At 41.4% G+C, this 16,305-nt stretch overlaps 2 protein-coding genes across 2 annotated transcripts in view; one reads left to right on the forward strand and one right to left on the reverse strand.

Annotated features, from left to right (window-relative positions):
* STXBP3 (syntaxin binding protein 3) overlaps positions 1-16,305 on the forward strand; it is a 66,189-nt gene that overhangs the window by 3,292 nt on the left and 46,592 nt on the right. The window contains exons 2-4 of the mRNA XM_056139032.1: positions 10,006-10,055; positions 10,741-10,822; positions 13,568-13,644. Coding sequence (XP_055995007.1) covers positions 10,006-10,055; positions 10,741-10,822; positions 13,568-13,644 — 209 coding nt within the window. The remainder of the gene's footprint in view (positions 1-10,005; positions 10,056-10,740; positions 10,823-13,567; positions 13,645-16,305) is intronic.
* The window catches only part of CLCC1 (chloride channel CLIC like 1), a 200,085-nt gene continuing 188,449 nt past the window's right edge, over positions 4,670-16,305 (reverse strand). Inside the window, exon 12 of the mRNA XM_056139033.1 lies at positions 4,670-4,749. The gene's annotated coding sequence lies outside the window, so the exon portion shown is untranslated. The remainder of the gene's footprint in view (positions 4,750-16,305) is intronic.

A 16,305-nucleotide genomic window follows, 5' to 3' on the forward strand; every position in this document is an offset into this window, starting at 1 on the left:
TGCTGTTCGATCTCTTTGGCATCATTTACCCCCTTTTAGCACTTGCTTCTGATCCTCACATAGATCCAGGTTTTTTTTAACTTGTCATTCTGTAACTTCCTTTTTTGGTGCTTTTTTTTTTTAAAGGAAAAAAAAAACACATCCAGCATTGTTTGAGGGCTACTCCTAGCTTGTGCTTGGGGGACCTGCTAGGGATGTCACATCCTGCTGTGCTTTGTTGGGGATCACAGTATCAGGGATCAAACCCAAGCTTCCTACAGGCAGAGTATGCGCTCAGTCACTTGAGCTAGCTATGCAGCTCTGTGACTCCCTTTTTTGGGCCACACCCAGAGGTGCTCAGGGCTTACTCCTGACTGTGCTCAGATATCAATTTTGGTGGGACCCTTTGTGGTGCTGGGGACTGAACCCAAAACAGCCACGTGGAAGGCAAGTACCCTCCCTGCTTTTCTGTCTGGCCTCTGTAACTTCCTTTTTTTTTTGGTAACACCCACCACTGATCGGCAATAATTGCTAGCAGAAAAGATTAAAAATAAAATGTCCGTGGAACCAGAGAGAGAGAGAGAGAGATAATACACTGGATAAGACTCTTGCCTTGCATGTTACTTACCCGGGTTCAATCCCTACCCCTATGAGCCCAGACAGGAGTTTCCTTGAGCACAGGTTGCTGTGGTCCAAAAACAAAACAATGCATTTTCTTCCTTACATAGCTTCTAGCCTCCTCTTGAAAGATATTCAGAGTTTTTAAAATAAATTATTTTAGAACTTTTTATGGAACAGTATAAGCTTGTATAAAATGTTCTTTTGTTTTTATCAGTTTTGTTTCCTATCTTTTTCTTTTTATATGAGGTTTATTTTATTGAGCCAAATATTCTGTTAATTTGGAGATATTTGAGTAATAATTTAATTTTTAAGTATCCTGTGCTACCAGTAGTATTCTAAGTGCATACTCCTTGATCCTCCTGTAATTCACACTCACTGAGAGAAGAAAGATACAGATACCCAGGTGCTAAGTGCTGTTTTAGCAGTTGGAAAGTATTCCAGGGGAGAAGAGACAAAAAGAATGATTTCATTCCTTCCAGAAGAGGAGAAGGTGACCTTGAAAAGTAGTAGAATTTTATCCAGCCCCAGATGATTTTGAGTCACTGCCCAAAGGTAACCAAGTAAGTGATAGTTCATGGCAGAAAAAAACTGTTTGATTTGTCACAAGGAACAGGGGGACAAAGACTGATAGGTCGGAGCTAAACAGTTAGATATTTCTGGACAGTGTGAGTATTTTTCCTCTCCTCAAATAACAGTCACTAGCATTTGAGGTTCCATTAAACAATGCTGAAAGGAAGTAATTTTCTTGTTCCTATTTTGAAGGGAAATGACTAAGATTTCATTAAATCAGGGTGTAACTTGTAATGCTAAGTGTACAGAAGACTTAAAAAAATTTAATTTTTATTGAATCCGACTTTTCAAAAAATTTAAATTTATTTTTATTGAATCACTGTGAGATAGAGCATTACAAAGCTCTTCATGCTTGGGTTTCAGTCAACAGTGTTCCAGCACCCATCCCTCCACCAGTGTAATTTCTCAGCACCAGTGTCTCCAGTTTTCCTGCTGCCTCCCCACGCTAGCCTGCCTCTGTGGTTGGCATCTCTCTCCTCCCTTTTCTCTCTCTTTCTCTCTCATTTTAGGCATTACGCTTTGCAATACGGATGCTGAAAGGTTATAATGTATATTCCTTTACCTACTTTCAACATCCAGTTCTTATAAGGATGGACTTTTTTTGGTTATGTAACATCTGAAATACGATACAGAACCTAACCATGCACCCCATAACTCCTGATCTCTAATTACTTAATATCACCACTAATTTTTTTTAATGGGGGGAGGGCACACCTGTCTGTGCTCAGGGCTTATTCCTGGCTCGATGCTCAGGGATCATCCCTGGCAGGCTCAGGGACCATCTGGGGTGCCAAGGATTGTACCTGGGTTGGCTCAGTACCCTATTCACTTTAATTTCTCATTAGCCCTCTGCCTTTTTACATTTATGTTCTATACATGAAAAAATTACAAACTTTTTATTTTAAAGTTTTTAATTTACAGGTTAGTATTAAGATAAGCTAAATCTCTATGTCAAAATAATTACTTTATTACTTTGTATGTAGTCTCTTTGTTTTGGGGCTACATCCAGAAGTGCTCAGGGATCACTTTTGGTAGTGCTCAGGGGACCATATGGTGCCAGAGATTGGTTTGTTGTGTGCCAGGCCCTTAGCCCTTGTACTGTCTCCCTCCCCTTTTAGTTATCTAGAGCAGTCTTCAGTTTTCATGTATTCCCCTTTCTTGGCTCTTTAAAACACTGTACTTTGAGACCCCTGTGTGGTCTTTCCCATAAACAGTTCGATCAGTTTTAATTCAAATACTAATTCTGAGTGTTGCTTTTTCTTCTGCCTTAAGACCCTGAGTTTTTCTTAAAATTCGTGCCTTTTCACAAATAATATGGAACAGAGGTAAGCACAATCTGTGGAATCATACTTACGGTTTAATAACATGTTTCAGTTTTCTATGAATATAAATTCCTTTTTGGCCAGAGTCTGCTTTTTGTTCTTTGTTTTCAAACACTTTCTCGTGATGCATTAGTGATAAAAGCTTGTTTGTTTATTTTTCTCATTGAAATAATACTTGGAAAACTTGGTTTCCAGTCCAAATTATACTTCAGTTTCCTAAAATAAATAATGAATTAGGACTACAGTTTGTTTTTCTTCAACTTGATTTCTCCATGTTTTATTGTCCAGCTCTTCAATTACTATATTTTCTTAATTTCTGCTTGTATTCCTAATACCTTTTTCTTATTCCATAGTTGTTTTTAATGTTCTTTTGTTTAGGTCATAAATGTACACTATTTGCTCTTAATTGCTTAATAACATTTGACAAGTTATTTCTTCTTAAAGTATTTTTGCTCATGATGTCTCACTAATAAAAATGTTTAAAAAAAGGTTTTTTGCTTTAATATCTACTAATCATGATCCTTTGTTTTTTATTGCTTAAAAATGCTCCTATGGGGATGGAGAAATAGTACAGAGTACAGTGGGTAGGGTGCTTTCCTTGCACACGGCCAACTCAGGCTCAATCCCCGGCATCTGATATCATTTTTGAGCAACCCCAGGAGTAACTCCTGAGCACACACAGCCAGGAGTAAGCCTGAGCACAGCCAGGTATGCGAGTGTGCCCCCCCCATCCTAGTCTCTCTTTAGCAAATTAAAAATCATTTCCTAATATATTAAAAATTAAAAATTGATAATTGATGCCAGTTTCTCATTTGTGGGATTTCTGCTTCAGAATTGAAAGTAGTGGCAAGTAAAGATATGTGTACAAGAATCTTTTTGGCAGTATTATGGGAGCAAAATTTGAAACAGAGTGACTACCCTTTAAGGAACTAATTTGATCAACCATGCTTTTCCTTTAGTAAGAAATACTTTACAGTATTTCTTGATATATGTTTAGTAGAGAAAAGCTAGTAACAGTAATGTGAATATGTTAATCCCATTTTTATAGTATGATTATTTAAAACAGTGGTTTTAGAGTAGAGAGTGTGTACTCAGGATAAATTGGCATGGGAGGCAGTGAGACCTGTTCTGCTATACCATCTTGGTCCTAGCAAGAAGACTGAACTGTGGCAAGGACTACAGAGAAGATGAATGGTGTTATGAGAGTTTTCGGAGATGAAATCAATAAGACTTAAAATGGGGGAAAGTAATTTAGATTTGGATTCAGATTAAGATATTAGGTAGTAGGGGGGTTGCTAGTTACAGAATAGGGGGAAAAGAAAACCAAATTTAGAGGCAGAAACAGCCGCCACCCTCAGATTAGAGCATGCTGTATTACTAAAATTGTGTTTTATTTGAGGCAATATGGTTTACAAGTTTCCATTTTATACTTGCCCTGCTCCTTTCCCATGGTACCATCAGAGGGTCAGTAACCATGCCCTCAAGGACCATGAGGTCCCTTCCCTCCATCCCTTTTCAGCATCAGTGCAACATTCTTCAACATTGGTATCTCAAGATTGCCATTTGAAACTTTACCTTGTTTTGTTTCCTTGTATTTCATGTATGAGTTAAATCATCTGATACTTTTTTTCCCCTTCTGACTCATTGCATTAAGCGTGATACCATCCACCTTGCTGAAAAGGGCGATTTTATCTTTTCAGACCAGAGCAATAGTACAGCAGGTAGGATGTTTGCCTTGCACATGGCTGACTGAGGCTGGCCCAGGTTTGATCCCCAGCATCCCATCTGGTCTCCTAAGCACCACCAGGAGTAGTTCCTGAGCACAGAGCCAAGAGTAACCCCAGAGCATTGCCAGGTGTGGTCCAAAGATTTTATCTTTTTCATACCTTTACCTTTACCTATCTTTTTCATAGCTGGTAATATTCCATTGTAGAAATATACTGTAATTTATCCACTCATTTGTTGTTGGGTACGTGGGTTGTTTCCAGACCTTGGCTATTGTGAAAAAGTCTGTGATGAGTGCAGGTGTACATGTATCTTTGCAGATTAACATTTTAGAAGAACCTGGTGAATCTTTTTTTTGGGGGGGGGCGGGGCAGTCACACCCAGCAATGCACAGGGGTTACTCCTGGCGCATTCACTCAGGAATTACTCCTGACTGTGCTCGGGGGACCATATGGGATGCTGGGAATCGAGCCCGGGTCAGCTGCGTGCAAGGCAAACGCCCTACCCACTGTGCTATCACTCCAGCCCCAACCTGGGGGATCTTAAGTGTAGCTCGAAGTATCTGCTAAGTAGTTGGAGATGAAAATATAGGTATAAGTCTCAGAAAAAGGGAACTAAGTTATCTAGATTTAAGGTAGAGAGTATAAGGCATCATGGAAGGCTGAGATTTAGATGAGACAGTAGACAGAAGAGGTGATCTTGGTTCCTCATAGAGATTATTTTTCAGTGTTGGTGTTTTTTCCTCCTTTTAATATGATTTTCACATTGTCAGGATGTTCCTTAACAACTTTGCTGCTCATAGCTTATTTTCTATTTTACAGATATTTTCTGTTTTCTCCTTATTTTTAGGTTTATTAATAGTTTCTCTGATCTAGCATAATTGTGCAAATACAATTTTTCAGTATTGCTTGTGCTGCACACTATTTAATTTTTCCATTCCAAGTTTCTACTTCCTCTTTAGCATTAGTTTTAAGTACTTTTTTTTTTGCATTTAGAACAAAATGAACACAGATTGAATAGTTGTTAAAGGTCATTTTTCAGATAGCATTTGGACCAGTGAAGGGTTAATTTAGAGATTCTAGAGAGGCCGCTTTTTGACAAAGGATGTCAAATAGTATACTTTTAATTTTATTCCATAGTCAAGGGCTAGAGCAATAGCACAGCGGGTAAGTGCGTTTGCCTTGCATGCAGCCAACATGAGTTCAATTGCTCCACTCCTCTCTGAGAGCCCGGCAAACTACCGAGAGTATCTCACCCGCATGGCAAAGCCTGGCAAGTTACCCATGACTTATTCGATATGCCAAACACAGTAACAAATCTTACAATGTTACTGGGCCCGCTCCAGCAAATCGATGAACAACGGGAGGACAGTGACAGTGACAGTCAAGATTTAGCATTATGGAGTCAGGGAGCTAGATCAGTAAGCTGAGCACATGCTTTGCATGAAGGGGCCCGGGTTCAATCCTTTGCACTCTGTAGTGCACCAAGCACTTCCAGGAATGACCAGCGGCATCGCTGGGTATGACCCCAAAAGAAGCAAACAAAAATGTTTGTGGGAATTTTTAAATGGATATTGATATAAACAAAGGGTTGTGCTTCCAGAAGATGATTTTGACAGCAGTGTGGAAGTGGTTGGAAAAGACAAAGGAGTTTGAGGTAGAAAGCAGGAAATCCAGGTGAGAGATTATTACGGTAATTTAGTGAGAGGATGAGAATCAAGGCAGTGTTAGTGATTGCAGTAATCACCAGAAAAAGTAAAAGTGATGCTACCGGCCAATTGGGCTGGGCCAATTGGGCTGGAGCGATAGCACAGCGGTAGGGCGTTTGCCTTGCACACATAGACAATACGGCCGATCCGAGTTCGATTCCTCCGCCCCTCTCGGAGAGCCCGGCAAGCTACCGAGAGTATCTCGCCCGCACGGCAGAGCCTGGCAAGCTCCCCGTGACGTATTCGATATGCCAAACACAGTAACAACAAAGTCTCCAATGGAGACGTTACTGGGCCCACTTGAGCAAATCGATGATCAACGGGAGGGCCTTTACCTTTACCTTTACCGGCCAATTGGGTATGGGGTTTGAAAGGGGAAATATAAATAGCCTCAGACTATGACTAAGAAACTGACAAAACTCATAGACATGGAGAAGCATAGAACAATTTTTAGGGAACTGTAATCTCCTTTTATTGGTGTTTAAACATGAATTATGTAACAGAGTGAAGTCCAAGAACACATGAGATGTAAGATACGTATATATGTATATGTATAAATATATATATACATACACACAAACACATATATATGACTATTTTAAATTTGTTGTTGGTGTTGTGGGGGATTGAGCCCAGGGCCTCCCACCTGCGTGGCTTGTGCTCTACCAACCACACCCTCAGCCTGAGATGTAAGATTTATAGAAAATGGAAGGACTGGTGGGTCTGGGGAGAAATGAGATATTAGGCCACAATGCTCCACCTTCCAGTTAGAAGATGAATTAAGTTTAGAGAGTGTGATTGCAATTATAGATTGCGGTAATGTACATGGAAATTTCTAAGCGCGAACATCTTAAATCCTCCTAGCAAATACATATATGCACTTCAACTAAAACTTATTTTGCTTTTGGTCCACACCCAGCAATGCTCTGGGGTTACTTTTGGCTCTGCATCAGGAATCACTCCAGGGTCCACCGCATACAGTGTCCTACTTGCTGTAGGCTTGCTCCGGTTGCCTGAAACTTTTTAACATTTCAGATCTTCCCAGTCACAGTAAAACTTTCCAGATCACCTTTTTTTTAAACATGATGCCAGAAATTTATGGTGAATGCCCCTGAACACTTATTTTAATACAAATACAAATTAAGTGAAAATGCGAGAGAAGATGGCATTGGTGGGGTGACAAGCGCCAGAGCGGGCGGAGTGATGGCAGCTCCCAGCGCTCTTAACAGCGGGGCTGATGGGGTCATGCAGTTTCTTCTGTATGAATGAGTCTAAGTGCCCTTTCTATTCTATCTCGGAAAGAATGCCTTTAAGCGAGGCCAACCTGGTGCCTGCCGTGGAGCACTGGCAGGAGTGAGACCTGTGAGGATGGTGGCCATGGTGGGACGGCAGGCCCTGTAGCGGGCGGAGCTACTGCAGCTCTTGGGACTATGGGCAGCGGTCTGCTCGGGTGGCAGAAACTTGATGTGTATGAATCGTTCTCTTTGGGTCCAGCCTGCCACCACTGCAGAGCGCAGGCCCTGGAGGTGAGGAGGTGTCCCAGGTTCCCACCAGAGTCCGGCTCAGACAGACCAGGAAACCTGCCATCAGTAGGACATCCTGGTCACTGGTTACTGCTCCCCCGGATCAGCCCTCGCTGCTGCCAATGCTTCACGCAGCAAATTGAGGAAAACCTCCCTAAGCATCAACTGGTTGGAGACTGGAGCCACACACAGCAGCCCCCTGGCCCAGTCCTGGTCTCTCACGGATCACTGCTGCCATTACTACTGAGACCCAGAGGGTACAGCACCCCATGGTCAACCTGGACCTACTGGATGAGAGCAGCAGCAGCTGGATGGTGCTTCTGGACTTTCAGACACCCCCAAAATTACCACTTTGCCTCTAACCAAACTCTAACAGCTCGAGACCAAGTTTTCTGAGAAATTAAATTGCCAAAATTTAGGTACATGGGAGCCATGCTCACAAACTACCATCCAAGGCACCAAAGTCTCACAAATATTGAAAGAGATCAAAAAGACAGAGTTAATCTTCTTGGCCCTGCACAGGGCACATCAGAGAGGGCAGATTAGACCAGTGCCCACTCGGGCAGAGCCCTTGGCAGCTGCTTGCTCCCACAATCCCAAATCACCACCATGTCTCCTGCTGGACCCCACCATCTCAGGCCGGACATCACTAAGAAAACCTGCTGAAAATTTGAGTATGTGGGTTTTGTGACTAAAATCTCTGGGTATTCTCGGAGTTGGAATGGGCTGCCTCCCCCAACTTCTCTGTATTCCCAGAAGCCTCTCACAAACCGACTCTGGTGCTGCCATGTAAGCTCTTCTACACGCTTTGCTCTGGAGACCCAAGAATAAATCTCAAGAGATTAAAAAAAATGCTGCAGTAAATCTCAGACCCACATATGGCTGAATAATCTGGGGCACATCTGATTGGGGGCAGATTAGCCCATTGCCTGCCCAAACAGAGCCCACAGCAGGACTCCGCTGTCTCGGACAGCCCTCACTGAGATATTAATCTGAAAATTTAGGTATGTGGGTTTTGTGACTGAAATCTCCAGAATTATTTTGAGTCTTGATAGGCTACCTTTCCCCACCTCCCCGTACTTCTGGAAGCCCCAGCGGTCACATTGACATCCCAAAGCTGCCACCCAGTTAAAAAGGCTACTGCAACTGTCCTTTCCGATAAAAATACTGAATTCCCTTAACAAACACAAGGACCTCCTAGTACCTGTATTGCAAACCACAATGGAGAGAGAGAGAGAGAGAGAGAGAGAGAGAGAGAGAGAGAGAGAGAGAGAGAAGAAAGGTGCCATAGAGGCAGGTAGGTGGAGGGTGGGGAGAAACTGGAGACATTGGTGATGGGAAATATGCACTGGTGGAGGGATGGGTGTTGGAACATTGTGTGATTGAAACCCAATCATGAACAGCTTTGTAATGATCTCACAGTGACTCAATCAAAAAAAAAATGCTAAATGAGCTTCTTGTTACTGGAATTAATGAAATATGAATATCACTTTAATTTGCATTTTAATTATATCTTATGGAGATACACACTAGCTATTACCATAGTTTTCAAAATTAAAAAGTAAAATGGGAAATTTCTTATAAAGTAGAACAGATATTTGTGAATTGGCGGAGGGACAGCACCTTTTCCCGCCTAGGGTGGCCCGGCGCCAGTAACCTACTACAGGGACTGGATGCTGTTCTGCCAGAAGCCACTGGGTTTGAGATTTGTTTGAGTCTCTTGCATCATGGCCGCTAAGCAGCTTGATCAGGAGCCAGAGAGGCCATTTGTGGGAGACGACTTGGGTCTTGTTGGGGTGGGAAGGAAAGGCTACACCCCCATCCTGTGAGGCTCCATGTGTCTTGTCACTGCAGGCCCAAACCTGGCTGTCCAGTGGCCTCTGGAGGATGGCAGCCACCAAGCTGCTAAGAGGGAGCAGGCAGAGGGACAGCACCCTTTCCCCTCTGGGGTGACCCGGTGCTGGTAACCTGCTGTGGGGACCAGGCGCATTTCTGCCAAAAGCCACAGGATTCCAAGATTTGTTTCTGAGTCTCTGGTATCATGGCTGTTAAGCAGTTTGATCAGGAACAGGAGGCCTTGCCTCCAATTATATAGCTGAGCTGGAGGTGGTTTGTGGGTGTGTCTCCCACATACCTAACTTTTAGCCATTTACTTTCTTGGTGAACTTGGCCCCAAGTTGTTGGGGTCTGGCCAAAGGCACAGCAGCAGTATTGGGGTATCTGGAAGTCTGAAGGCACCATCAGGTTGCTAATGCATTTGCCTCACAGGTACGGATTGACCTGCTAGTGGCACCATACCTCCCAAAATTTTTTTTTATTTTTCTCCCTGCCAGTCATTTTTGTTGAGATTTCTGGGATCACACACTTTGTTGGCATCAGGAATCCTAACAGCAGGGTATCCGTCTGGAGTTCACTAGTGATGCTGGTTGGTGCCGGGGTTGGAACCACACCTACATGTGGTTTGGTCTCATTTGCTCATAGGCGCCAGACCACCGTGTCACCTGCAGGCCTTTTATCATTTTATTTCTGCTCATATAGTACTTATTTTATTTTACAGAGATAAAATCAGCAGTGTTTGATGACTGCAGGAAAGAAGGCGAGTGGAAGGTAGGATTGCATGTTCCTCCCTTATAATAAGGACCCAAGTATATTGTTTTATGATACCTATAGAGCCTGGAACTAGTTGGTATTCATCTCCTAGCTTTACCAATAACTATCTAGGGCTTCTTGGGCAAATTACTCTTCGTGCTTTCTGTTTCATTGTAAGCTAGCCTATGAAAAGTGCTCATAACAGTGTCTGCAATAATTATTTTACAAAAGACAAGTTTTGTAATTTTAAGAAAGTGTGGTCATCAGTGTAGAACACATTCATTTATTTTTTTGGGTTTGGGGCCGCACTTGGCAGTGCTCAGGGGTTACTCCTGGCTTTGCACTCAGGAATTCCTCCTAGCGGTGCTCAAGGAACCATATGGGATGCTGGGGATCCAGCCCAGGTTGGCAGCATGCAAGGCAAGCACCTTACCCACTGTACTATCTTCTCTCTAGCCCCAATGTAGAACAAATTTAAAATTAAAAAGTTCTCTGCTTCAAAATAGAAACATTTGTTTGCTTTATTATGTATAGACAAACATATTAAGAGAATTAATTTCCATGTTATGCAAGTTAAAAGATAAGTTGAGATAATTTTGCCAGGGTATAAGAGATAAGTAGGTTTTATGAATAAAATTCTGTATTTTTTTGAATTCCTGGCAATCAGATGCTTATACATTTCTTACTGTTCATTCATTTTAAGATAATGATTTTAGATGAATTTACCACTAAGCTTTTGTCATCATGCTGCAAAATGACAGATCTTCTAACTGAAGGCATAACTGGTAAGTGTTATCAGTGCTCGTCCTGAAAACTCATTGTTACTGGGAAGATTTAGCTACTAAGGAATTTTATTTCTGATGATTTTTTTTTTTTTTTTTTTGCTTTTTGGGTCACACCCAGCTGATGCTCAGGGCTTATTCCTAGTTCTGCACTCAGGAATCACTCCTGGCGGTGCTCGGGGGACCATATGGGATGCTGGGAATTGAACCCGGGTTGGCTGCATGCAAGGCAAACGCCCTACCCGCTGTGCTATTGCTCCAGCCCCGATTTCTGATGATTTTTAAAAAAGAAACATAGCCGTAATAATTAGAATGAACATTCCCTTTTCTCTTTTTTTCTCTCTCTACTAAAACACATCATTGTTTTTGATCAAGATTACTAAGTAAATTCCTTTGTTGAGTTCTTTACATTTTTTACTTTCACATATTTGTTGTGGTTATATAAATTGATATTCTAGAATTGTCTCAGTTCTGTTACCTTTTAAAGGTAAAATTACTTTTATCGAAGAGAATTTACTCCACCAAATGTTGATCTCTGTAAATGATCAGTGACACCTATGTCCTTACTTCAGCCCTCCTTCAGATGTTCTGTAAGCATGCTAGCAGATCTGCAGTAAACGGACCATTTTCACCATCAGGCTGTGGTCCCCTGTCTCCCTGTCTCCCTGTGTCTGTGTCTCTCTTTCCCGGAGGTCTGGGGAGGTGGGAGGCAGCTCTGGGCGACCGAATGCACTCCTGTTGCAGCAGCAGCAGCCCCCAAGTTTTACTTGGTGAACTCACACTTCTATTACCTTTTAAGGTTAAATTACATTTGTAGGGAATGAAGATAAAAGTTAAAATACTCTTAGAAATTTTACTTGCTATTAATAGCACCTATGGTAAACCTGTGTTTCTCTAATTTAAATCTAAGAGTGAGAAATGATCACTATATTTAAAAACAAAGTCTTTTTTTCCTGAGGACTCCTTTTTTTCCCCTGTGGTTGGAAGCTTGCTACAAGTAACGGAAGTGGGAGGTTAGGATAGAGAAGTCCATTATGACAGTGATAGCTGAAAGTAATCATTCTGAACAAGAACTGAGTGCAGAAAGTAGGTAAAGGGATAAGCATCTTAACCTTTCAATACCTCTATTGCAAACCTCAATGCCCAAAAGGAAAGAAAGTGAGAGAGAGCGCAGGAGAGCAAATCTGCCAGGGGAGCAGCTGGTGGGGTGGAGTGTGGAGTGTGGTGGGAAATGTACATTGGTGAAGGGATTGGTGTTACAACATTGTATAACCCAACCATAAATAACTTTGTAACTGTATCTCCAGGTGATTCAATTTTTTTTTAAAGAAAACAATGGAGGAACTGTGTACACAAGTGCAGAATTTTTTTTTAAATAAATAAAAATAAAAAGCAAAGTCTAGGGGCTGGAATTATAGTACGGCAGGTTGGACACTTGCCTTGCATTTGGCTGATCTGGATTTCATCACCCAGCACCACATTGGACACCACATATGGTCCCCTGAGCCTCGCCAGGAGTGATCCATGACTACAGGAGTAAACCCTGAGCACTGCTAGGTGTGTCCCCAAACCAAAAAAAACTTACCCATAAATAAAGTCATTATGAATATTAGCAAGAAATTTTTTAAAATATAATTATAAACAAAGTCTAACAATTGTTTCCCTTGATATTAGAATAATTTTCATTCTTCCTGGGCACTCTGCCAACTTGAAACAATTTCTTTTGATTTACAAAATGATATTTTTTAATACATATTATTTTTAATATATGGCTTTGGTAGTTAATTTAGCTATAATAGCTAATTTTGTAAACTTAATTTCAGTAACTAAACAAATTAAGTAAATTATGGTGATATTTCATGATTGAAAAATTACTTTTTTTGGTTGGAGAAAGACTATTGGTGGTTAAACACTTAGGATTGTAGAATTTGACAGATCAAGGTTATAATCCTGCCTGTTCTACTTTCTAAATTGTGTAACTTGGACAAGTTACTTAATACTTCCTCTTTGTTGGAGGGCCACACCCTGGCGGTTCTTAGGGACTATTCCAGGCTTAGTACTGGAGTTCACTCCAGTGGTGGGGGTGGCGGGGGCAGTGCTTAGGGGACCAAGTAGTGCAGGGGACTGGACCTGGGACTCCTGCGTACAAAGCATTCCTTCAGCTGTTAAGTTGTCTGTCTTCCAGGCCTTGTTCTTTTTAAGCTTAAGTTTCACTTGTGAAATATTGACATTATAGAGTTACTGTGAGACTTCACAGCTAATTCATATAAAGTACATAGCTGATGTCTGGTGTCACTTATATTCTTATAAGTGATTTTTCCAAAGGAAAAAATGCATATTTTATACCAGAGATATAACTTGCTTCACATAATGAGGCACTAAATTTAATCCCTTGTATACACACACACACACACACACACACACACACACACTTTAATTTCTAATATATTTTCCTCATTTTTTCATGGCATATGATTATTTATGCTGGCAGGCTTTATTATGAAGTAACTGCTTTATCTTTTTTTTTCTCATGGTGAGGAGAGATCTCAGCCCAGAATTAAAACTTAGGGAAGATGTGTTTTCAGAATTGTTGTTTATCAAATGAGGACAAAGGACATGTAAATATACTTAAACCTAGGATATGTAAATATTTTTACTACTAGTATAAATATGAAGTATAACAAAGTTCATTTAAAATTAGTTTTAGATGTATAAATGCTTGGCTATATAAAATGACTTTTCTTTTAGTTGTGGAGAATATTTATAAGAATCGAGAACCTGTCAGACAAATGAAAGCTCTTTATTTTATCTCTCCAACATCAAAGGTAAGTATTTTGAGTCTTTTTAAAAGTACATTCCTAAATACTTTTACTAGTACATAATTTTTCATAAAGTAATAGTCTTTATTAGAAAAATATTGCCAGAAACCAGTTTGTTTAGGAAAATACTTCAGTTTTAAAAGATTGTTTCATTTGTAGTCTTTGCAATGAGACTGTATAGGTTAAAGATTTACTTCCTCTTTGTATTTAAAAAAGGACTGGAGACACAGTACAATAGGCAGGGTGCTTTTCTGCAGGCAATTGACCTGGGTTTTGTTTTGTTCTGACTTTTTGCATTTTTAAAAAAATTTAATTACCATGAATTACAAAGTTAGATATTCATGATTGAGTTTCAGGCGTTTCAACACCAATCCCTTCACCAGTTTCTGGTAACCTCTACCAGTGTCCCCAGTTTCCCTCCCGCACCCCAAGCCTATCTCTGAGGCAGACACTTTTCTCCTCCCCTTTTGTCCGAGTGATCCCTTCCCTAATTTATTCCCCCAAACCCCGCCCCGGTTTGATCTCCAGTACCCATATGGTTCCCTGGGCACTGCCTTTGTTATCCCTGAGTGCAGAGCCAGAGCCTTGAGCACTGCTGAATATGGCCCAAAAAAACAAAACCAAGGGCTGGAGCGATGGTCCAGCTGGTAGGGCACTTGTCTTGCACACAACTGAACCAGGTTTGATCTCTGGCATACCATATGGTCCCTTGAGCCCCACCAGAAGCAATTACAAGTTCAGAGTCAGGAGTAAGCCCTGAACAACACTGGGTGTGGCCCAAAAGCAAAATTTTAAAAAAAAGAAATTAAAAAGGGGCAGTATGCCAAATGCATCTGGGAACCTCTGACCTAGAATGTTAATTTATCCCTTTTTAATTTTCTTGCAGTGCCAGGGGGGACTGGAGCGATAGCACAGCTGGTAGGGCATTTGCCTTGCACACAGCCAACATGGCCGACCCGAGTTCGATTCCTCTGCCCCTCTTGGAGAGCCTGGAAAGCTACCGAGAGTATCTCGCCTGTATGGCAAAGCCTGGCAAGCTACCCGTGACGTATTCGATATGCCAAACACAGTAACAAGTCTCACAATGGAGACATTACTGGGCCCGCTCGAGAAAATCGATGAACAACGGGAGGACCGTGACCGCGGTGCCAGGGATTGAACTAGGACCTTCCACATACAAGGGCTGTGCTTCTCCACTGAGCCACATTCCTGGCCCTCTCAAATGTGAAAGTGACAATACCACTTTATTTTCTCTTCTAACTCTAGCAAACAGGGAAAAAATGACATTTGCTCTTTGATTTCTACGTATTGACCACTGGTAGATTTTTGTTTTCTTTTGTTAGGGTAGGGGGTTCTAGGCACATTTCATGGCACTCCAGGGTTGTTTCTACTCATTGCTTGGGGTTATTCCCAGCAATATTTGGGAAATCATGTGGCCCCAGGACAAACCAGGGTTAGCCATATGCAAGACAAATGCCAAAACCCATGTACCCTCTCTCTGACCCCTGCTGGGGTTTTTAATGATACCTTAGTTTTATCCAGGGTATAATCCCGTAAGATACAATTTAAGACTGGGGGAATTGCCAAGTTAAACACACTATTTTTCATCAAGTAAATTGGCACAGGGATTTAAATTTTTTAAATTTCTATTTTGATTTTTTTTTGTTTTGGGGCCATATCCAACTGGGCTCTGAGATTACTTCTGGCTCTGCCCTTAAATATCACACCTAGCAGGGCTCAAGGGACCATATGGGGTGCTGGTGATCCAATCTGGGTCAGCCATGTGCAAAGCAAATGCCCTACCAGCTGTGCTATCACTCTGGCTAGGGATTTTTTTTTTTAATGTAGTATAAGTATCATGACTACAATAGTTCCCTTTCCCCCCTCCCCAGTTTGGTTACTCCCCATCCCTGACTAGATAAGTTACCATCAGCTTAGTAATTCAAAGTCTAAGGAGTTGTTATTAAATCGTTGTCCATTTATTTGCTTTGCTTTATTTATTTATTTATTTATTTATTTATCTTTTGCTTTTTGGGTCACACCCGGCAATGCACAGGGGTTATTCCTGGCTCTGCACTCAGGAATTACTCCTGGCAGTGCTCAGGGGACCATATGGGATGCTGGGAATCGAACCTGGGTTGACCGCGTGCAAGGCAAACGCCCTACCCACTGTACTATTGCTCTAGCCCCTGCTTTGCTTTTTTTAAATACCACATAAATGAGGTTATCTGGAATTTCTCCTTCTCTCTCTAATTTTGTGTAACATGACCCCTTTTGGTTTCATCCTTGTCGTAGCAAAAGGCAAGATTTTACTTGTAGCTGACAAGATTTTACTAGTATCTTATAGTAGAATAACTGTATTCTCTCGTCTATTGTTGGACACTTAGGTTGTTTCTTGACTTTTTTTTTTCTTTCTGCTTTTTGGGTCACACCCAGTGATGCTCAGGGGTTACTCTGGCTTTGCATTCAGGAATTACTCCTGGCGGTGCTCGGGGGACCATAAGGGATTCTGGGAATCAAACGTGGGTTGGCTGTGTGCAAGGCAAAAGCCCTACCTGCTGTACTGTCACTCCAGCCCTTGGCTTTTGTAAATAGTGTTGCAATTTAGGTGTGTGTTTATCTTTTTTAATTCATATTTTGTTTGTTTTGGGGATTGAAATCGGATTG

Source organism: Sorex fumeus, unplaced genomic scaffold (genome assembly GCF_029834395.1).
Source record: "Sorex fumeus unplaced genomic scaffold, SorFum_2.1 ptg000131l, whole genome shotgun sequence".
NCBI lineage: Eukaryota > Metazoa > Chordata > Mammalia > Eulipotyphla > Soricidae > Sorex > Sorex fumeus.